At 40.2% G+C, this 24575-nt stretch overlaps 1 protein-coding gene across 1 annotated transcript in view; it reads right to left on the reverse strand.

Moving 5' to 3' along the window:
* PIP5K1A (phosphatidylinositol-4-phosphate 5-kinase type 1 alpha) overlaps positions 1-19055 on the reverse strand; it is a 46148-nt gene extending 27093 nt beyond the window's left edge. Inside the window, exons 1-12 of the mRNA XM_042782316.1 lie at positions 19044-19055; positions 15538-15608; positions 13514-13639; positions 12946-13063; positions 12618-12770; positions 10919-11218; positions 8620-8825; positions 7806-7889; positions 6937-6985; positions 6672-6756; positions 5476-5616; positions 5154-5283 (exon numbers count right to left, since the gene is read on the reverse strand). Of these exons, the coding sequence (XP_042638250.1) occupies positions 5154-5283; positions 5476-5616; positions 6672-6756; positions 6937-6985; positions 7806-7889; positions 8620-8825; positions 10919-11218; positions 12618-12770; positions 12946-13063; positions 13514-13639; positions 15538-15608; positions 19044-19055 (1475 nt within the window). The remainder of the gene's footprint in view (positions 1-5153; positions 5284-5475; positions 5617-6671; positions 6757-6936; positions 6986-7805; positions 7890-8619; positions 8826-10918; positions 11219-12617; positions 12771-12945; positions 13064-13513; positions 13640-15537; positions 15609-19043) is intronic.
* Between the last annotated feature and the right edge of the window lie 5520 nt (positions 19056-24575).

Raw genomic sequence — 24575 nt, forward strand, 5'->3', positions numbered from 1 at the left:
AATATCAAAAAGAAAGATGCCTTTCCTCTCAAGTCAATTCTCATACTATTCCTCCATATATCATCTCAGAATCAATCTGAGACTCAAAGATAAAGTTAAGGAACTACTAGATTCTGATGCATGTAATTTTAACTAAGTTTCTTGAGTACTATAAAGTATTTTCTAGTAGCCTTCTTCTTTATCTTCGATCTGTATGGTAGGCAGCCTCTAAGGTGGCTACCAATAATCCCTACCTCTTGACATTCATACCAAAACCAAACCACATGCATTACTGCTGACTCAATTCTGACTCATAGTAACCTTATAGGACAGAGTAGAACTGTCCCATAGGGTTTCCAAGGCTGTGATCTTTATGGAAGCTGACTGCCTCATCATTCTCCCACAGAACAGCTGGTGGGTTCAAACCGCTGACCTTTCAGTTATCAGCTAAGCACTTAACCACTGCACTACCAGGGCTCTTTCCTGATATTCATGCCCATGTGTAATTCCCTCCTCTTCAGGGTGGGCTGGAATGTCAATTCTGACATCAGGTAATAAACTAGCTTCCACCTGGGCTCATGCTGCCTCACTTTCTTGCTTACTTACTGAAGGAAATGAGCTGCCATGCTGTAAGCTTTCTTATGGAGAGGGCCATGTGACACAGAACTGAGGGAGTACCATAAGCCAGGAGCCTACAAGGAACTGAATCCTGCCAACAACCATGTAAGTGACCTTGAAAGTAGACAGTCCTCCAAAAGAGCCTTCAGGTTAGATCACTGCCCTAGGCAACAGCTTGACTGTAACCTCTTAAGAGACCCTGAGCCAAAGGCACCCAACTAAACCATATCTAATTTTTTTTTTAATTGTGATGTGGGTGAAAGTTTACAGAGCACATTCATTTTCCATACAACAGTTCATATACATTTTGTTTCATGACATTGACTGCAATCCCCACAATGTAACAGCTGTCTTCTCGCTTCTTCCCTATGGTTACCTTTTCCCTGTGTCCTTCATTCCTGCCCCCTGAGCTATCTCCCTACACAAATGCTGCCCTTCTGATTTCCCGTGGTTGACTGTTTTAAGGAGTGTACCTACCTGGTGTAAACGTTCACCTTATATTCCAGTCTACTGTTTGGCTGGAAGCCATGGAAGTGAGTTCAATTCTAGCCCAAAGGGTGTCTAGGGGCCATAATCTTGAGGGTTTTACCAGGCTCTATCAGACCAATAAGCCTGGTCTTTTTTATATTTTGAGTTCGGTTTCACATTATTCTCCCACTCAATCCAGGATCTCCTGTTTTGACCCCTTTCTGAGTGGGTGACAATGGTAGCTGGGTACCATCTAGTTCTAATCTCAGGATCATGTAGGCTGAGGTTTGCATGATCCAGTAGTCCCTTGAACTACCTGTTTCCATATGTCCTTGGTTTTCTTCAATCTTCTTTGCTCTAGATGAGGAGCAACCAATTGTTGCATCTTAGATGGCCTCTAGCAAGCTTTTAAGACACCAGTCATTATTCACCAAAGCAAGATGTAGAACAATGTTTTGGTGTAGTATGTTATGCCAACTGAATGTTTTGGTGTAGTATGTTATGCCAATTGAGCTTGATGTCCGTCCCCCATGACCATGGTCTTGAGCCTGTGGGCCCAGTGACTCATTCCCTCAGGCACACCTAGATTCTCGGTGCACAGAAATTGAGAGATAAAAAATATTTGTTGTGTTCAGCTGCTAAGCTTTAGCCTAAGTTGTTATGCAACCATGGATAATATAAATTTTAGTAACTACAAGTGAAGTACTATAGTAACAAAAATCTATAATATAGGGGTGGCTTTATTAGAGAGAAGTGGGCTCAGAGAGGAATTTAAGTAAAGGCTTAAAGTGCCCTGAACATACTGTAGGATTTTGGACTTTTAGGGGGTTATTTGTGAGGGTTTGAAGGAAACTGAGAAAAATCTTATTGGAAACTGGAGAAAAGGAGATCCTTGTAATACAGTGTCACCAGTTTTACAACAAGGTTATCTGTAGTTATCATGAATATGTGCTAATAAACTGGGTGATTTAGCTAAGATTTCTGAGCAAAGTGTTGAAAGTGCCACCTGTTTTTTTCTGGTTGCTTATAGCAAAATGTGAGAGGAGAGAAATTAATTGAAGGAAAGACTGTTAAACAAAAAGAAAACAGGAACTGATGTTTAACAATTCTCAGCAACTCCAGAATGGCAAATGATTCTAAAAGTAAGAAGTGCCTTTCTAACAAAGATGGAATCAAGGACATGCCAGGAAAATATGATCTAAACATGAATTTTAGGGTTTGACTACAAAATATTTTATTAAGACCTCAGAAAAATCAAGTGGTACCTCAAAGTATTATTCAGGAGATCTGGTGGCATAGTGCCTAAGTCATCTGACTTCTAAACAGAAGGCTGGCAGGTTCAAATCCACCAGACACTCCTTGGGGAAAAAAACTGGGTTATCTACTTCCTTAGAGATATCACTTTAGAAACCCAAGGAGGGGTCATTATGAGTTGGAACTGACTTGATATCAGTGAGTTTGGTTTGGTTTTTGGTTTAGAGTATTATTCAGTCATATAAAAGGCCATTCAAAGAGAGAAAGGGCCTCACAGATCCTCTCAACTGACACACACAAAAAAACTCACTGCCATTGAGTGGATTCAGACTCATAGTGACCCCCTTTGGGCTTCCAAGGCAGTAAACCTTTATGGAAGTAGATTGCCTAGTCTCACTTCTACAGAGCGTCTGATGGGTTTGAACCGCCAACCTTCTGGTTAGCAGTCAAATGCCTTAGAGCTCCTTTTCTCAACTGAATAGAGCCTTAAAAGCTTTGGGCTTACCAAGAAAAGATTTGTGGGTATGACTTTTGCCTAATGGAGTGAACTCCAATGAGACACATAGGAGATCTAAAACATTTTTAAAAGAAGTCTAATGCATGGAATACTATGCAACAACATTAAAGAATAATGTAGAATCTGCAAAACACTGCATAACATGGATGAACTTGGAGGACATTATGCTGAGTAAAATAACTCAATCACAGAATGACAAATACAGTATTAGTTCATTATTGTAAAAAGTCAAGGAAAGGTTTATATATGGAAGGAAACTTTCTTTGTTGGTTACCAAGGGTAGGACGGGGAGTGAACACTGCAAAAAAAACAAACAAAAAAATGCATTGACCCATTTCACTTTAGTTTTGTGTATTTCACTGTACATAAGTTATATTTCAATAAAATATATTTAAAAAAGAGAGAGAGAAGTGTAACAGAAGAAACACTGCCAGCTTTGGACTAAAATAGGGGAAAAAAACAGACCCACTGTCACTGAGTTGATTCTGACTCATGGCACCCCCATATGTTACAGAATAGAATTGCTTTGTATGTTTTTCTTGGCTATAATATTTACAAAAGCAGTTTTCCAGCCCTTTCTTCTGCAGTGTCACCAAGTCAGTTCAAATCACCAACTTTTAAGTTAGCAGCTGATCACAGATCACTTGAGTCACCTAGGCTCCTTGAAATAGAAATAGCACATAACGAAAAGAGATCATTGGACACCCAAAATTCTACTGGCAGGAAGTAAGATGAGAAAGCTACTTAGCTGCAAACACATTCCAGCATTTATGAAAAAGGAAGTCTCAGAAAGCAAAACCAAGAGCTCAGAGGGCAGAGTCAGAAATCATGGAGAATTAATCCCATGCTTTGAGATTTATCAATGAACTTGTAACATTTCCTGGATTTCAAATAGCTATGGATCAGTGATTCATCTGTGCCTCTCTTTTTCCCCTTTTTGAACAGGAATGCATATGCTTAGCCCATCACTGTATGCTGAGTAAGTCTCTTTAGTTTCAGAGGCCCACAGATGGAGAGGTACTATAATACGCAATGAACAACTCCACACTTTGACCTGATTTAGACGACAAAATTCTGAACTCTGAGCTGATGATGTAATAGGATAAGACTTTTGAAGGCCTTGGGAAGGAGTGTTTTGCATATGGGAGTGATGTGAATCATTGGGAACCAGAGGGCAGACTATGCTAGCTTCCCCAATGCTTTTTACCTCATGGTATTCACACTATTATGCAATCTCTTCCTCTTAAGTGTGGGCTAGATTTAGTGAAGAGAATGCAGCACAGGAGATGGATTGTCAATTTTGAGATGAGGTTACAAAAAGACTGTAGCTTCTGCCTAGGCACATGTCCTCTTCTTCACTTGGTCGGAAGGAAGCTAGTTGTTTTGTTCCTAGTTGCCCAAGGGAGAGGTCATTTGGCAAAGAACTAAGGAAGGCCTCTAATAACAGCTAGCAAGGAACTAAGCCCTCAGTCCAGTAACTCACAAGAAACTAAATCCTGCCAATAACCACATAAATGAGATTAGAAGCAAACTCTCTCAGTTGAGTTTAGATAAGACCCAACAGCCTTAACCAACAGCTTGACTGAAACTTCATGAGACCTTGAGACAGAAGACCCAGCTAAGCTGTGCCTGGATTAATGACCAACAGAAACTATGACATTTATTTGTTATTTTAAGCCACTAAATGTTGGGGTAATTTATTTCATGCAACAGATAACTCATAGCCATCCAGTCAATTCTGACTCTTACGACCCTATAGGACAGAGCAGGACTGCCCCACAAGGTTTCCAAGGCTGTAAATCTTTACAGAAGCAGACTACCACATATTTCTCCCACAGAACAGGATGGTGGGTTTGAACCACTGACCTTTTGGTTAGCAGTTGCCTAACCACTGTGCCACCAGGACTCCTTACGCACCAAGGTAACAAAATTAAGTCACAATCTTTACACCAGTCTCTTTCAGAATATTGATTATTTGTTGTCTTTACTGCCCAGGAATCTTTGGACTTAAATTCTAGGCTCTTAATTGGCATTCAATTTACCAGAAAATGAAGTGTTAGTTGGGCCATTTTGATTGAATACCCCAAAAAATACCTCATACAAAGGCTTCCTTCATTCCCTAAAGATGTAGAGATGTTGACACACTTCTAACTAGTTAAAAATGAGAAGATGTTGAACCTGTACAAATCTAGTGAAGAGCAAAAGACAAATAACGATCCCCAGAAAAAAAAAGAATTATGGCGGAGACTTTCTGGAGAATATGCCCACAGGGACCTGAAGAGGGAGATTATATGAAGAAAGAGGCCAAGGAACCAACCTTGGAGTTATCGTTTGCAAACCCTCTCCAACTACAGGTGTGAAGATGGGGTCAGAAATAAGTGAGTCTTCGTTGATTTCCTCCAGAGGTGGAGTCTGGGGTAAAACATCAGGGCGACCGAGGTGGACACCTGAAAAACAAAGAAGGGAATAAAATCAATAAATACAAGAGAAAGAAATGGAGTAGAGAGAATATAGGGAAACATATGTAGCAACCTGGCTTTTCCTGGACAGGAAGGGGGAGCAAAGGTCCTAGCCAGTTAAAGTAAGGACTCAGAAGGGAGGGGTGCTGATTACATGAGGACCCCAGCCCTGGTGCTGACCTGGCTCCACTTCCGCCTTTGTTGTCACTTGTGCCTTGTGTTCCCCAGACACTGTTGGCTGGCAGTAGGAGTTGCCGCTGGGGCCCGCTCGCCGAGAGAAAGATGCGCCAGACCGAAACTTTTTGGAAGGAGAAGGCTTCACTTCAAAAGGGAAAGAAAGAGCCTACTTAGCACCCATCTCAGAAACCATCACCAAGACACAGATATAAATTGCCAGTTTCCCCAACACACACCCAAAGCTGTTGTTCTGCAAAGTGGAAAGAAGGGTTAATGCTAACAGAGACGGGCTTTATGAATTACTCTCCAGAGGCGGGAGCCTCAATTCATTTCACTTTGGAAAGAAAGAGGGAACCTAGAGGAAAGGTGCCACATATACAACATCTCCCAACTCATACCTGTAACCTTGATGGATTGGCATCAACCTGACAAAATGTTCTTTATTCCATAGTTCCCTTCTTTAACAGTATCCTCCAGTAAAACCTGACAAAGATAACCCTTTCATTCTACACCCTCTTAGTACTTATGCACACAGCACTATGATTATTTACATTTGTTTATATACCACTTTGAAAAGACTTTGAATTTCTCCATGTTTCTTGAGCTTGTCTGGTATGCCTAGGTCATTCTTGCCTTACTGAGGGACAACTGATATCTACGAGGAGGAGGTGGGAAGGAGGAGTTGGAATGTGTCAGTAGCAGCCGCATGGAAGCTTTGAACAGAAGAACAGTGGGACGTCCAACTCTAGAAAGTTGAGAGAAGAGACTAAGCAGAAATCAGTGAATGCCTCTCTAATCACTTGATCCTAGTCTAAGAATGCCTTGGCACTGGGGATATGGATGGACAATAGAACACTGGTAACATCCTTGCTCATCTCTGTCCATATAAGTCTAGTTCTGCCTACCTCAGCCTGTGGCATGGATCCTACACCCACAACTATATATTTTTCGCAATCCCATCAGTTCCCCAGAAATCCCTCTCACCTTAATGACATATGTAGGGAGAGCCAAGGGGAAAGCAGCAACTTGGAAATGACTGGGACAGACAGAGTGACTGATACAAGGATGGACAGCAGTTCTCACAGGATGTGGGTGGAGGAGAGGCCTTTGGCCTTGGCAGCTCTCTGACAGAGGTGTCCTGCCCCCCATCTCTTGGGGTAAGGGAGCCATTGGGGAGTCATCTGGTAGAAGCCACTTACAGGGGATCTTCTTAAACACTGTGCTGCACATGAAGCGCTGGAACCGTTCGGCATAGAAGCCTGGGCGATGCACTGATACCGTGTCCTGCAGAACAGAAGGGATGGCTGTAGAGTTAAAGAAGGGAAGACCAGCAAGGGGGCCTCTAGTCTAGACCAAGGATCATTTTCCCACAAACAAAATAAAGAATAAATGGAAAACAGAGAGCAAATCAGAAGGGAGGGAGGCAGAAGTGGGGAAGAGAGTCTCCAGCTGACTGGTACTTACCCCATCATGTACCAGAGCTTTCCAAGAGTGCTCCAACTTCTTAATAAACCTGCCAAGAAAAAATTGTATTAAGCATTCACATAGTTTTTTTAATGAATAATTTAATGTTTTTCTATTTTAGGGAATTAAAGGAGTAACGGTAATAGAAAAACTTGAAAGAAGCTGAGAAAGTACTCCCACTACGATATGCTGGCTTTCCAAAAATATGCATGATAGTGTTTGTTCATCATGGAGATCAATGTTGTTTCTACATAAGTCAATTAAGATCCATGCACTGGGAAATCAGAGGCAAGAATATTTATTATAAAGGGAGATCCAAAGGGATTGACAGGCAAGCCTGAAGAGCAGATGATAATGCTCTGGATTAGTAAATCAACAAGTATTACCCAGTTCTCATCAGAACCGGAAACCTTACAGAAGCTGAACTGGCGTCTAACATTTTCAGCTTCTCCCTCATCATCATTTCACTTCCTCTTAGTTACACAGGGCAATTTTTTTTTTTTTTTTTTTTACAAAACATAGTAACCTTCTTGTTTTTCCTCTCTGGAAAAGAGGAATGTGTTTCCAGCTATGTCTCAATATGAAGTATGACTCATCTCACAGGTTTGTCACAGAATAGTTAGACAGATGGTGCATTCTACCCTGGTGCTTTTTCAGAAGGTATATGACATGTGTGGGAGGTGGTAGGGTGAGGAAGCCCTAGAGAGAGGCAAATCAAGGAAATTACCATTTCAAATTCCATGAGGTAAGCAACAACTCATGTTCTTGCTTTAGGAAGAACTTGGCAACAAACCAATCTATTAAAAGAGACATGTGGGGGGCTATCTGCATCCTTCCTGTCCCCAGTCTAAGATTCACATGCTCCTTACCTGTAAGACTGCAGAATGTCAATGATGCCAATATAAAGCAGCAACCTTTCCCCTTTACTATTCCGGGCAGGGATGCCACCCATACTGGGGAAAACAAGAAGGAAATGGTAAGAAAACATTTTGGCTAGCAGGTAGAGGCTTCTTCTAACCTTGAGTCAGATCAGGACATCGAAGAAATAAACAAACATAGCTATTACTACCATTTTCCAAAAACTGGGAAAGAGTAGGATCCCCTCCCAACCCCAGAACCTCTCCGGAGTACATACTATAATCTCTTTCTCTCCAAATTTCATCTACCTGCCTCTTCCACCCTAACTCTACCAAACGGAATCCAAAATCACTCCTGTACGATAATTTTGAGAATACTCTCTCAATTAACTCAGTACTTTCATATCTTAATTTATACCTACTAAGAGATTCTTCTTAAAAATGAAAACACCTAAAAGATACTTGTGGTACTTCAGCAACTATACTTTCTTGATAGATCCATGATGGCCTTTCCATCAAGAAATCTATAATAAATTGTTTTTGATAAAGTTCTAATGCAATTTACAGACATGAGTAAATGACTCTGAGTATGTTTTTTAAAATCTTTTAATTTTGGATAGCTTTCCTCAGGTGTACTATAAACCTTGAATTTCAAACACTTTCCTTTGCTTTTATGTTGTTAAGAAAGCTCATTCTAGGTCTGGAAACATTAACATTGTTGACTTACCTGCTGAGCCAGGGCTACTTCTTCTAACCAGATGCTGGGCCCCTTAAAAAAATGCTGTGAACCTATGCTTTCCTTTATGGTGCCCCTGAGCCCACTTACTGATCATCTGTTTCCACTGTGCCACCCCGTCGAGCCTCGCCCTGGATGGATTCCATAGCTGTGGAATACAGAGCCTTTTGAGGGGCTGGTCTGCGAGTGTCCACTGAGTACTGTGCTTCATTTCCTAAGGGTTCTCTTTGTGCATGATCTAAGTTGTGGACTGACACCAAAAGGCTATAGTCCATTATCTTAAAGCTCTGTAGCACCTAATGGAAGGAAAAAAACATGTTTTGAGACTTGGGAGATATGAGGGTATTTTGTTTAAGATCTCACAGCTTTCATGATAAAATTATTCTCAATAGCGAGCCTCCAGTGCTAACTACAGGATCATATTTGGTCCTCCTATTTCTTGGAGAGGAGCCTGTTAACCTCCCCTAGTCACTACTTACATCCCCATAGCATTCTGTCATATCAGTAAACACAGACTATTTTTCTAAGTCCCCCTGCTTAGCCTACAAGTCCTGCTTTATTTGCTCTTTCTATGTATCTCTTCACAAAAAGATTATATTCTCAAGAGAATAAGGAATATGTATTTGTGCTGTAGAGAATCCACAAGGAGGATCTCATAAAATGATACTTCATGCCAGAATAGATCTGTTACAGGATCTTTTATTACCAGCTTCAATTCAGTTCAACATTTACTAAATTCCTATCATGTATAAGCACTTTACCTGGTTATGGGGACTCAAAGATATTTAAGAGAGAGTTTCTATCCTCAAGAATAATATAATTTAGGAAGGAAATAAATGTAAAATGCAATACAGTCTAATATATGGAAAAAATGGAAGTAATTACCGATAGAGGAATACAACAGAAGAGATCAGAAGTGATGCATAAATAGGTTTATGATAGGTTTATGAAGTAAAAAAAAAGAAGCAAAGAACATTGCCAAGGCCTGGGGGCATTAAACAACATGTTACGTGCAGGGAGGTATAATCTGGTATTGGTGGAACCTAAAATGCAAGGAGTAGATATGGTAGATTACAGAAGTTAGCAGGGGTAATATAATCACAGATCTGGTATGTCACAATAAAGAGTCTCAAGTGTATCCTGAAGTTTTCAACCCTCTCCCCACTCCATAACAAGGTGGGAAAGCATACATTCCCATCAGTTCCAATGGCTGACTTTGGTGGTACAGCTCAACCAAGAGTGTTTTGGTAAGAGGGTGGAGTGAGAGATGAAAGGGCATAGAGTTGATTCTTGGTTGTAAGTTATAAAAACTCTCTGCCTCATTGCTAAGTAAGTCTCTAGTCCTTGTAATCAAAGGACTCAACTAAAACAGGCATTATCTTAGAAGCGGATGTAGAGTGAAGAAAGAAGGGCAATGATGGACAACATTAAGGAATGAGAAAAATCATTATGCAAAAGCAGCTTGAGAAAGAATAATCAGAGATGTAGAAAAATCAGTAGGGAAAGGTGTCATAAAAGCATTAAGAAGACAAGTAGCCAACTGTCAAACATTACAGAAAGTTACAGGTCATTAGGTGTAACAGCTTTTACTGAAGTGGTAAGAACAAAAACAAGAATAAGAGATGAGAAAGGAAAAGGATAAATGGAGCCATCAGTAGATGAAGCTATCAAAAAAAGTCCTCTCTTAACCTTAAGATTGAATAGATAAGCTTGTTTGTAGAAAAAGAGCCAAGAAAAGCTGAAACTAGAAGAAGGAAAGAAAGCAAGTGATACAGGAACAGGAGGAAATGGATCCAGAGCACAGATACCCCCCAAGTTGGGAAGAAAAGAGGTTAAGGATGGTTTTAAGTATAGATACATTAATAATTGGTAATGGGATCAGGACAAAGGGATGGGACAATACAGAAAGTTGAAGCAGTTTTCTGAGAAATGCGGGGAAGGATGAGTTGGAAAAGGATTTGAAGACAGTGCCAAACATCTGAAATCAATGTTGAGAGGAATAGAAAATGGATTAATGAGCAATACAGAGGACCCAGGTGGAGCTAGATATCATACAAATCTAAAGCATTCCACTTCTAAAATAGAAGTTGGGAGAAGGCAGTCAGGACTGAGATCTGAGAAGTGATGGTGCTAACACGAAAGTAAGCAGAATGAGATCCAGGCTAGACAAGGAAGAAAATAAAGCCAGGTGGGCATGAAAAACAGGGAGAAAGTAAAAAGGTAAAGGCGTGGAAATGAGCTGATGTAAAAGTTATTTTAAATAAAGAATGGATCATGTGGGCTAAGAAACAGAGTCCCATTCCCACAGGCTTAATATCTAAGAACAACCAGGCTATTTTAGTGATTTGAGATTTTTAGTGTGTGACAAAGGGAAATATGACAAACTCACCAAACAGTCACGCTGCAGGGTCTTACACAGAGCGTTGTACATGTCAGCATCCAAAAAAAGACCATCAGGGATGTCTTGCAAGAAGTCCAGGTCTTTAAGGGTGGGGAGAGGCTTCTCTCGCTCTTTTTGGGAAGCCCGTCGTTTATAGGTTGATCCCTTAAGATCATATTTGACATGCATCTTGACTGATCGTGGTAAAAGATTGTTCATCACCACAATTCTAATGTTCTTGCCACCTGCCTGTACACAGTACAGTCCATAGAATTTAGGTAGCAAAGTGCGAGGGTTTTGGTTGAGGTTCTGAGGGCACAAAAATAAAAAGGAGAGCAAATAACCTGATTTCATTGAAACTCAAGAGCAAAAGTTGCCATCTACCCTCTTTGTCTCCTACATGGGATTCAAGCACAATCTGTCTGCCTGAAATAAGCCCACACCATGTTTGTTTAAAACTTCCCAACGTATCTATCTCAATGATGGAATCACCAAGCTGAGCCACCGTCCCCCTAACACTGTAATCAGTCTGGATACTGAATGTATGATGGATCTACTCCTTCAACATGGTTGAAAAAGTCTTACCCTTAACCCTGGCTACAGTATATTCTCTTCTAGAACCTCCAAGAGTTATCAGAGTGACATCAAGTTCAATTGGCATAACATACTACACAAAAACATTGTTCTACATCCTACTCCGGTGAATAGCGACTGGAATCTTAAAAGCTTACAAGCAGCTATCTAGATACAATTGTTAGCTCCTCATCTGAAGCAAAGAAGAATGAATAAGACTAAAGACACATGGAAACAATTAGTCCAAGGGACTAGCATAGCATGTGAACCTCAGCCTACATGACCATGAGACCAGAAGAACTACATGGTGCCCGGCTACTACGGTCAACCACTTGGAAATGGATCAGTGCTAGAGATCCTGGATAGAGTGGGAGAAAAACATGTAACAAAACTCAAAATCACAAAAAAGACCCCAGGCTTACTGATCTGATAGAGATTAGCGAAACCCCTTCAACTATGGCCCCTAGTCATCCTTCAGGCCTGGAACTGAACTCACTCCCATGGTTTCCAGCCAAACAACAGACAGGCACATAGATGAACATTCACACCAGGTAGGTACACTCCTTAGAACAATCAACCACGGAGATCAGAAGGGCAGTATTTGCACAGAAAGACAGCTCAGGGCCCAGGAATGCATAGGAAAGAAGGGCACAGGGAAAAGGTAACTACAGTGAGAAAGTGGGAAGAGAACTATTACATTACGGGGATTGCAATTAATGTCATGAAACAAAATGTATATGAATTGCTGTATGGAAAATGAATTTTCTCTGTAAACTTTCACCCAAATTACAGGGGGAAAAAAAAAGTAATCAGAGAGAGTATGAACTCAGTACTGTAAAGGGAAATAACCCACCTTATTCCATTATCTAGGATCTGACTAACAACAGAAAATAAAAGATCACTGAATCTTTCCTTTGGGTAGAACAGTCTAAGTCAAATAACACTTAAATGAGGACAGATAAACAAACACCTTTCAGCCACTGAAAGACAAGAGAGATGGTGCAAAAAGCATAAAAATAAACTATGTTCTCAAGACAGAAGCACCGACATTGTTTAGTCCCACTGAAGACAGCCTCCCCAGCTTTGTCCAAGAGTAGGCAGTATAGGCAGCCAGGCAGGCTTTTCTCCCCCTCACCATGTAGTATCCTGGAAGCAGTTTCTGCAGAAACTCCGCTTCTTTATGCTGGACCGTCTTAATGATGAATTCGTCATCACTGGACACATAGAAAAGGGATCCACTAGCCCCAGAGCTGCAGAGTTCAATCAGTGGCTCACTGCAAAGGGAATACTGGGGCCCAGAGAGAAGACAGTAAGAAGTTCAAAAACACCAGAGATGCAATTCTGTTTCAGAGAAAAACTTGAGAAAGATTTGTGGGGTGGGCTGAGGATCGGGGGGCAGGGTCTTTCTTCAGGAGTATCCCTCTGATGCTGGCATCACAGGGTCCTAAAATCCAGAAGCTTACCAAGTAATCATCAGGCCGGATGCCAAATAACTCCCGAAAGTAGCGGAAGGCAACAGGTGCGTATGTCTTGAAACGAAAGTCACTATAGTGATGAGCAGGGGTCAGGTTGCTCCCTTCACTGTGGGAGTAAACAGAAGAAGCCATACTTACCAGTCCATGTCATCCAGAAGTCCACTCTGGGAAGACATTCAGAGTTACCTAGAGGCAGGCCAATACATCCCTCCTTGGAGAACCAGTGGGATTAGGTCAGTCAGTTACTTAATTGTGAGACAAAGGCACAATGTGAGAATTAAATCATGGGCATAAAGGATTTCTATTACCTCCTACCTGATGCCTGTGGGCTCACTCCACAGGCCAGAGGCTCATGGAAGGACCCAGGGGACAGCATCTGTTCTCCAAACTCTCCAGTCCCACCTATATCACCCCAATTTGCCTAGCTGAATTAAAATCAAGTTAAGGATTGGCAGGTTACTAAATTAGTCAGGCCTGAACTCCTAAAATGGCCTTCTAAAATGGCCTTGGTGTTGATAAGGAAGAGCCACATTTTCCAGGACATTAACTTCTGTACCTGGGGAAGAAGATACTCTCCACCACATAGAAATCTTGCATGAGGACATCCCGCTCTGGTTTGGTACTCAGGCTCCCCACGGTGTGAGTAATGCCTAACTGGATGGCACCTTTCAAGGCTGATGAGGTTGTCTGAGAAACAGAAATCAGAGAAAAGTTTCTGACCACAACAACAAAAACTCAGGAGGGAGGAGTTAGAGGGAACACCTGAAAGCAAAGGTCCTTCCAGTAATTCAGACTAAACTGGGACAATCCAGTTTCTCCCTTACAGTGCTTTAAACTGAAGTTAACCAAAGCTCTAAAGGGCAGTGAAGACACAGAATAATGAAGATGGGACAATATGTGCCAGCAGCAGCTAGGCAAGGTGTGCCCCTACTATCAGCCAGCCTAAACAAGGAGTTCTACAGCTATACTTGGAAGATGTACTGTATTGAGGGAACAATCTTAGGTCTTACTCCTAAACTTCCTGGCCCCTGGGTATGTGAGGCCCTCCAAACACTTCTTTATGATACAGAACGTAACTAAAATTAACCAATATTCTGATTGACTAGCTGGCTATAAGAACCTAGTGTCCCAAGGGCAATAGAGTAGTAAAAAGAAGTCATAACTGTATGAAAGATGCTAATTATTTCTGAGAAAGAAATATTTAGATCTAGAATTATCATACTATGGTAATTCTAAATCAAAACACAAATACAAGAGTCCTACTCTTACAACCCATGATACCACATCAAATAAAAATTCACTTTTACAGTCTTTCTAAAGAATTCTGATGGTGTACTGGTTAATATATTTGGCTACAAAGCCACCAGCTGCTCCGTGGAAGAAAGTGGAGATAGTCTGCTTCTGTAAAGATTTACAGCCTTGAAAACCCAGTAGGAGTTGCACTGAGTCAGAATCAACTTGACGGCAGTAAATTTGGAGTTTGGTTTGAGTCTTACTAGTCACATTTCTAGTAGCTAGCTAGTTACTACCATATTGAACAGCACAGATAAAACACATTTCAATCACTGTAGGAAATTATTTTATTTCCTTATCTCCAACCCCTACCAGGTATTACTTATATTTCCATTTAGTCTTCATTGGGCATTAAAGCTATAACTAATTATTTATGTGTCTGTCTCCCAATTAGACTAGAAACTCATCTTTTCATCTCAGCAAATAAAAAGTGCTCAATAAATGTCTGTCGAATTGACAAGGACTTCAGAGGCTATTCCAGGGTTTGGTCCCTGACTGAGAATATGGGTCACTCACTGCACCTCTACTATTTGGACAATGCAATTTAGGCAGAGAAAGGACACAAACTACATAGGCCAGAAACAGAACTCTGAAAAATCTTTAGCCCCTGTATCAGACAAGGTATAGATGCTAGGTGAGAAACTGAATACTATCCCTAGGGAAGCCTAATCATCTCCAAATTTGTCTAGAATGGAAGAATTGGGATCAACCCAGGATGCTTCTTTCCTGCTTTACCTCCATGAATTCAATTTTATCTTCTAGGCTATTACCATTACCTTTTTACTGTTTGATAGATATAGCTCAAAAAGCAGGGGTCCTCAACACTACCCACCAGCTATAATCTTCTAAAAGGGGGGGGGGGGGCGGCAGAAAAACACTCAACCTGCTGTGCATCCATTTCATGTGTATTCAAGCACCAGAAGACAGACAGAAAGACTTCAAGTGATACAGTTCTCTGTGGTAAAGTCAAAATGGCTTCAAGGGCCCAGTTATACCTTTATACCTAATGAGGAAACCCAGTCTCTTAAGCTCAATGAAATAGCTTCCAACACCAGATTTGTCCATTAAGAACATTCTCGCTTCAACACACATATACAAACAGGGGACAATTCACCCTTTGAGAAGTAAATTCTAAAGTCCAAGTTGTATGATGGCTATTGTGCAAAGGCTTATTAGAGTATCAAAATATGGAATAGAATATGGGGAATAATATCAGGGGACAGAGCTGTCCCTGCTAAGTTCCTAGAGTAAGATGAGAGAATTCCATCCAGACACACCTTTTTATATGTTGTCTCTCCTGAGGAATCAACACCTCGGTGGCCTATTTTCTTAATGGGCATGCCAGATGCATAAGGCACCTAGAAAAAGAAGAGTCAAAATTATTATACAATTCCCATGTAATATATCAACCAGCTGCCCTGATGGCATAACATCAAATCAAAACACTCAACACACCCTTTTCTAGATTGTTGTTGTTAAGGTGCCACTGAGTCGGTTCTAACTTACAGCAATCCTATGTAAAAGAACAAACACTGCCTAGTCCTGCACCATCCTCACAGTCATTGCCATGTTTGAGCTCATTGTTGCAGCCAGTGTCAATTCATCTCATTGAGTCTTCCTCTTTTTTGCTGATGCTCTACTTTACCAAGCATCATATCTTTCTCCAGGGACTAGTCCCTCCTGATAACATGTCCAAAGTGTGTAAGATGAAGCCTTGTCATCCTTTGCTTCCAAGAAGCATTCTGGCTTACTTCCTCTAAGACAGATTTGTTAACTCTTCGGGAAGTCTACGGTATATTCAATATTCTTCGCCAACATCATAATTTAAATGCAATAATTCTTCAGTCTTCCTTATACACTGTCCAGCTTTCATATGTGTATGATGTGACTGAAAAGTACCATGGCTTGGGTCAGGCAAACCTTTTGGTCCCTGACTAAGAATATGGGTCAGTCCACGTCTGCTATTCAGACAATGCAATGCAATACAGGCCGAGAATAGACATACCCCACACATGCACACAGCTATAGTGCTACTTTCCAGTGCATTAACTGACTAAAATAGCACAGAGAAAACCCTAAGGGACACATATTTGACTCTGTTCTCAGAAAGATGCTGTAGAAAATAAAAAATAAGTATCACTAAAGAAAAGCAGAATCAGAAAGTAAGGAGTATTAGCCCCAGAAATCAGGATAAATCTCAGTACACAAATACAAGACAAGTTAAAAACAGAGTTCCACAGACCCTTTCTTCTTTCATCAGCTTCTTTTAAGAAAATATTATCCCTCCAACCATAGTCGCAGGGGACATCAAGCTCAATTGGCATAACATACTATACAAAACATTGTTCCACCTCCTACTTGGGCGAGTAGTGACTGGCATCTTAAAAGCTAGCAAGCTGCCATCTAGATGCAACGATGGGTCTCTCCTCGTCAAGAAGAAAGAAGAAAACCAAAATTAATGGAAACAATTAGTCCTAGTGACTGGTACACCATCCAATCTGCAACCTATACAACTATGAGACCAGAAGAACTAGATGGTGCCCGGCTACCACTGTCATCCACTTGGAAGGGATGTAGGAGATCCTGCATAGAGAGGGAGAACAATGTGGAACAAAACTCAAAATCATTTGGAGGAAAAAAAAAAAAAGAAGGTGGGGACCAGGTTTGCTGGTCCAATGGAGCCTGGTGGAACCACTGGGACTATGGCCCCTAGCTGCCCTTCAGGACTGGAATTGAACCCACACCTGTGGTTTCCAGCCAAACAAAGTACAGGCACGTGAGTTAAACACTTACCTCAAGTAGACACACGCCCTGGAGAGAACAATCATGGGAGAAGGAAGGGCGGCTTATGCACAGGGAGACAGCTCAGGGCGCAGAAGAGTATGGAGGGATGGTCACTGGGGAGAGGCAACTATGGGGAGGAAGTGGGAGGGGAGCTGTTGCACTGTAAATTTTGGTCAATGACATGAGACAAAGTGTATGTGAACTGCTGTATGAAAAGTGAATGTACTCTGTAAATCTTCACCCAAATCAAAATAAAATTAAAAAGAAAATATTATCCCTCTAACTTCTTTAACCTAACCCAAACATCACCTGTTCAAACTGAATTCACTAGCAGAAATGATCTATCATCCACTGTTAAAATTAATTCTGTAGGCCAAGAATTATTATTTTAATAGTATATCTTCTTGAGGCAGTAAGATTGCTCCTCTGAGCCACAGTGCCACAACGAGATGCCAAGATAACATGACTTTATCTTCCACTCACATAACTGCCCTGAAATAAAGAAGACTAGTAGAGCAGAGCCTAGAAGACTAATTCCAAAAGCCAAGATGCCCAAATAACAGACATGAAGGCACTCTTCATGTCGATACTCATTGTTAATAGCCAGAAGGCAAAAAGACTATGGAAATGGGATGTCACAATCTTATGACCTGATATTCAAGTTCTACTTTTCTTAGTAAGGCCCTCAGTATCAGATACCCCTCAGAATATACCCTGACAGATCAGGAAGATGTTCAGGGGAAAAACAGAAATTCCAGGCCAAAATGGCCTGCATTCTGAGGTGCCTTTTACAAAGCCCAAGAGAGAAGCAAAAAATGAGAAGAGGGGTAAGAAATACTCCATAGAAAGAAAATTAATATATTCTACACAGAAAAGAGACATATAGGAAATTACAGTTTCTGTGTAGTTTAAAGAATTGCTTCTTTATATTCACTGTAGGTGTGGGACTAGGAGGCAGGAACAGCAAAATAGTTATGACAATTGGCGTTGGTGTCAGACTCATGGATTTGAATCCTAGTTTCATCATCTATTAATTATGTGACTTTGGGCAAGTTATAGAATCTCTAAGCCTCACTTTTTTAATCTATAAAAGAGTGATAACAATAGTTACCTCACAGAAATTGCTTTCAGGATTAAATATCTCTGAAAGAGAAAGGAGCCCTGGTGGTACAACAGTTAAGCATTCAGCTGCCAACCAAAATGTCGGTGGTTCAAACCCACCAAATGCTCTGTGGCAATAAGATGGGGCAGTCTTCTGTAAAATCCATATTAAGACTACAGCCTTGGAAATCCCATGGGGCAATTCTACTCTGTCCTACAGGGTCATTATGAGTCAGAATTGACTGGATGGCACACAACAACATCATAATGGGAACTTACCAGTCTTTGGTGCATTAAAATAATACTCACTAAATGTTGAGATATTAATAATATTAATTAATAAACTACAATAAAGGTAAAGTTGTTTGATTTCAGGTGTGCGTGGTATAAGCAATTTGCAATTGGCTACTAATCTAAGGCAGCTTGAATCCACTCAGAAGAAAGGCCTGGTGATCTGCTTCCATAAAGATTACAGCCAAGAAAACCCTATGGAACAGTTTTCCTCTGTAATACATGGGGCTGCCACGAGTTGGAATCGACTTGATGGTATCGAGTTTGGTTCTTTTTTTGATTTTGTATAATTTCTAGCCTAGATGTAAGAGCCCTGCCTAGCTTCCAAAATCTAAGCAGGGGAAAAATAACGATATCATAAACAGTATCCTATCCCAGAATTAGGAGCTCTGGTAGCATAGTGCCTAAGGCATTTGACTGCTAACCAGAAGGCTGGTGGTTCAAACCCATTAGCCACTTCTCAGAAGGAAGACTGGACAATCTACTTCCATAGTGATACCACCTCGGAAACCCAAGGAGGGATCGCCATGAGTTGGATCCGACTCAACGACAGTAAATTTGGTTTGGTTTAATTCCAGCATTAGTCTTAGTAAGCGTTATATCAATATGAAACTCACCTCAGATGCCATGGGTCTCTTGATTACAGATGCTGTTTAAAAAAAAAAAAAAAGTTACAAGTTTGTTCACATTACTCACACAATCTCTGTCAAGCACACTGAAAGCATCAAGAGTTTGAATCAAACTAAACATGACAAGGAGCTCCTGCCTCTTGCTCAGTGATCCCAGATTCTTTTGGATAGGGATTTCCTCTTCAGCCACCACATTCCCAGAGCCCTTATACATATCCCATTCTTGTTTAGCCCTTTTTCTTATTCAAGTGTTAATATTTTCTCTGGGAAATATAACTGTGTCTTGATACATCTTACCAGTAGAGTCACAAAGTCTCTCTCATTTGACACCATGGCTGAAAGAGAAAGGGCTTAAGACATACCCGAGACTCACTGGAAAGTCTGGGGCTTGATTAATAATTTTTTCTTTTTCATAGCTAAAAGTGTAAGAACTTTTAGGGCCCATCTATGGTTTTTTAAGAAGTTCTGGTCATGCTATGGTTAAAGCATTGGGCTGATAACCAAAAGGTCGGAGGTTTAAACCCACCAGCCACTCCACAGAGAAAGATGAGGTAGTCTGCTTCTATAAAGATTTACAGCCTTAGAAACCCTATGGGGCAGTTCTACTCTACCCTATAGAATCACTCGGAGTCAGAATCTACTTGATGGCAGTCACTTGATTGGGTTTATGGTGTTTTACTCCTGTGTTAATTTGGATAAAAGACATGAGAAGGATACAGTGAGTCTGTGGAGATGAGGGGACTAAGGATAAGATACAATATTAAAATACTGAAAAAGCATTCCATGTAGGCAGAAACTGACTCCTTACCTTGATTTCTCTGTCAACTCAACAGGAATTTCTTGGTTTAAAATTTATTTCCAAACCAATAAAACCAAACTCACTGTCATGGAGTCAATTCCAACTCATAGCAACCCCCATTGGGTTTCCAAGGCAATCAATCTTTATGGAAGTAGATCGCCCATTTTCCTTCTGCAGAGTAGCTGGTGGGTTTGAACTGCTGACCTTCTGGTTAGCAGTCAAATGCCTGAGGTGCTATGCCCCCAGAGCTCTTCATTTATTAAATATTTATTCAGTGAAAACATGAAAGATAAGTCTGTGGTTAAATCTCATGAATATTATTTATGATCTTTAATTTAGGAAAGACTTTTAAGAGCAAGGAAGTTTAGAAAGTGCCTAAAAAACGTATCTACAGAAAATCTGCTCTGAACATTAAATCAACTCTAAAGGGTTTGCCTGACCCTCCATCCATGTGATACTAAGAGAGACAGGGTTTCCTTTCCCTCATAGTGGAGAAAGTTGGTCTTTATCCAGAAAGACTACTGAGATAACACTTCAACCTAGAACTAAAGGATTCAGATGGAATGAACATTAGCCACATTAAGGAAAATTAAAAAGAGCCCAACTAGGGTAGATCTTCAATAATACAAGTTAATATCTGAGCAGAAAGACTTCAGTTCCAGTCCATCCATGGGAATTAATAGTGAGGCAGTAACAGAGGAATACAGGATTTAGGATTACCAGATAAAGCTCTAATAATTATGACTGTTTAAGAAAAATGATCAAGGCCGTCTAAATTTCAGAATACAGCTGAGCTCAGAAGGATAGAGGCCAACTGCTCTTAGTAGTAGATAGACCACAGACTAAATATTTATGGTACCAGTAAGCACAGCAGCAAAATTTCTTCTTCATAATGAGGCAGAGTACCCAAACAAGGGAGCAGATGGTTTTCATTCCTCTCTTTCCAAAAAAAGGTGCAAGAGAAATGTCATCTAGCTGTCAGAAATATGTACTGCACATTATGACCCGAAACATTAGAAAAACAGCAGTTCTCACTACTGCATCTCTCCAGCAGACTCCAATAATCTATACCTTTTCATCTTCAATCAGGTGAACTTTAGCTTGATAAAAAAAATGAGTCCTAAGTTTGGACTGGAACCTTAAACTAAGATTTCCAAGGAACAAGAAGCCAAGACAACTTAGATTTATGATCAAAACTGCTATTTACTACAGAACTTAAGATGTCAACCAACAAAAAAATACTTGAATCTCCTACATTTAACAAGCTTTTTGGCTGAGAGTCAAAATTCTGAGCTATTTAAAAATCAGAAGGCTTGGGTTTAAATCCGTATGTTACATCAATCAAATTATTCTCTTTATAAAAATAAAAGGATTCTTTATTAGAAGGCTTATATAAACATCAAACAACATAAGCAAAACCAAAGCACTTTATGGACTGTAAAGTGCTACACAAATATATTGTTACATGGGTGAAGTACAATAGGTTTCTCTCATATATGGTCTTTCTGGCCTTGGGTTCCTAATTCTGCCTAGACCACAATCTAAGTGTTGAATATGGTCTGTGAGTTCTATGTAGCCACTGCAATGAATTATCAAACCCAAGAAAGAAATAAGAGTGCTGTGGGGAAGATGGCTGGTGTCAGAAATAGTGAAAAAGTTCAAGAGTGGAGGTATGTTTGACCTCCACCTCACAGTAATCAGTTTTGCGCTGATCCTGATTCTCCTATCTTTCCTTAAAGTTAGACCAAGTCAGTCGCCACTAGATTCCAATGTGATTTCTAATGCAAGAACAATGATAAACCCATAGCAAAGTTTAATGTTCAATTACCTAGATCTTCATGAAATTCCAGTTAGCATCCCAAGGTACTTGGCTCCTTCCAAACCCCTCAGTTCCCCCAATCCATGTACTTGTGCACACACTCAACTACAGAATCAATGACTCTCAACGAGGAAATCAATGTGGTTTTAGTTGAAGACAAACACTGGTTCTGTATTCCTTAGTCTGTACTTGGCCTATTCCTTCCTCTTTTACTCCAGAGGAAGGAATCTGGAAGGGACCTGGCAGAAACGAGAGCCAGAATCCAGTCCTCGGCAGTAACACCCAGAAAATAACCTCTTCTGTATGCAAGCAATCACTGGGTAAGATTAAGCATAGAGAGAAAAGTAGGTAAGTAATTTCAAGGCAGAGAGTAAGTTTGGTGCTTTCTCATTTTCTAAAAAGTTCTATTTTGCTACCTTTCCTAATTTTATCATGCAGGTCTAGGGCTGCTATACTCTTGCAAAGTACCAAGAATAAGGGTGGGATGACTTCACATAGTGGAATTTTGGTGTCAATTCCTTCATTATCTGCACCAGTAAAACTGAGACTAATCCCAAAAGCACTATACCTGAAGCAGGAAGAAAAGAAGACATTATTGTTCTTGTTGTTGCTAGATGCCATAGAGTATGTTCTGATTCATAGTGACCTTATGTAAACAGAACAAAACACTTCCTGGGCCTGTACCATCCTCACAACCATTGCTATGTTTGAGCCCATTGATATAGCCACTGCATCAATCCATCTTGTTGAGGGTCTTAGTTTTTTTCATTGACCCCTCTAACAAACATGATGCCCTTCTTAAGAGAATGGATCCTCCTGATAATACGTCCAAAGTATGTAAAAGGAAGTCTCACCATCCTCATTTCTCATGAACATTCTGGATATACTTCTTCCAAGACAAATTATTCTGGCAGTCCACAGTACATTCAATATTCTTTGCCAACACAACAATTCAAAAGCAATTCTTCTTTGGTCTTCCTTATTCACTGTCTAGCGTTTGGATGCATATGAGGTCATTTAGAAAACACCACAGTTGGGGTCAGGTGCACCTTAGTCATTAAAATGACATCTCTTTTTTTAGCACTTTAAAGAGGTCTTTTGCAGCAGATCTGCCCAATGCAATATGGCATTTGTTTTTCTTGTAAAACTTTTCATTGTGATTTGGGTGAAAATTTATAGACCAAACATTTTCCATTCAACAGTTCATACGTATTTTGTTTCGTGACACTGATTGTAATCCTTACAATGAATGTAACAGCTCTCTTCTCATTCCTCCCCTTGGTTGCCTTTTCCCTGTGTCCTTCTTTCCCGCCTTCTGAAATTTCTCCCTATGCAAAGGCTGCACTTCTGACCTCCCATGGTTGGTTGTTATAAGGAGTACAACTCCCTGGTGTAATTGTTCACCTCGTAGACCTAGCTATTCTCTGGCTGAAAGTTAAGCCATGGGAAATCGTTTGATTGCCTGACTATTGGTTCAATGGGCATTGATGGTAGATCGAAGTAAAATGAAATTCCTGACAACTTCAATATTTTCGCTATTTATAATAATGTTGCTTTACTGATCCATTTGTGACGATTTTTGTTTTCTTTATGTTGAGGTGTAATCCACACCAAAGGCTAGTCTTTGATTTTCATCAGTAAGTACTTCAAGTCATCTTCACTTTCAGCAAGCAAAATTGTGTCATCTGTATACTGCAGGTTGTTAATGAATCTTCCTCCAAACCTGACGCTATGTTCTTCTTCATATAGTCTAGTTTTTCAGATTATTTCCTCAGCATACAGACTGAATAAGTATGTTGAAAGGATACAACCCTGATGCATGCCTTTCCTGATTTTAAACACACAGTATTCCCTTGTTCTGTTTGAACGACTGTTTTTTGTTTTATGTACAGGTTCCTCATGAGCACAATTAAGTGTTCTGGAATTCCCATTACTCATAAATGTTATCCGTAGTTTGTTATGATCCACACAGTCAAATGCCTCTGCAGAGTTAATAAAACAGAGATAAATATCTTTCTGGTGTTATCTGCTTTCAGCCAAGAACCATCTGACATCAGCAATTATGTCCCTTGTTCCACATTCTTTTCTGAATCCAGCTTGAAATTCTGGCAATTTCCCGTCAGTATACTGTTGCAACTACTTTTGAATTATATTCAGCAAAAATTTCTTGTGTGTGATATAAATGATAATGTTAAATAATTTCCATATTCTGTTTGATCACTTTTCTTTTGAATTGGCACAAATATGGATCTCTTCCAGTTTGCTGGGCAAATCTGTTGCCATAGACAAGTGAGCATTCCCAGTGCTGCAGCTAGTTATCGAAACACCTCAATTGGTATTCCATCAATTCCTTCACTGCAGCTTAGACTTCTTCGCGGTGTGTGATCATATGCTTCCTCCTAAAATGGCTGAACGTTGATGTCAACTCAAGGTGTGAATTTTTCTTCAGCTCTTTCAGCTTAAGAAATAGCAAGTGTGTTCTTCCCTTTTGGTTCTCTAACTTCAGGTCTCTGCACATTTCATTACAATACTTTACTCTGTCTTCTAAAGCTGCCCTTTGAACTCTTCTGTTTAGCTCATTTACTTCATCGTTTTTTCATTCACTTTATTTTTTTCCAAAGAGAAAACCAATGGGGATATATTTATTAATGTGCCATTTTAATATTATGCACCTTAATCTTCTGACTCTTTCTTGTCTGTACCTCTTGTGCACCTCTCCATGTCATCCTTTTCCTTCGTGTGCTGGTCACTCACTTTTGGTATACTGCCTTTCCTTTCACTCAAATAATACATATCTTTTACCTATGTAGCAAATTTCCCTTCCCTCTTGTTGCATCCCTGGTATTCAACAAAGAAACTTTTCTTCCATGAGAAAACCTTTCCTTGACTTTTTTTTTTTTTT

The sequence above is a fragment of the Orycteropus afer genome, unplaced genomic scaffold (genome assembly GCF_000298275.1).
Source record: "Orycteropus afer afer isolate SDZICR_OR568_19922 unplaced genomic scaffold, OryAfe1.0 scaffold00290, whole genome shotgun sequence".
Classification (NCBI taxonomy): Eukaryota; Metazoa; Chordata; class Mammalia; order Tubulidentata; family Orycteropodidae; genus Orycteropus; species Orycteropus afer.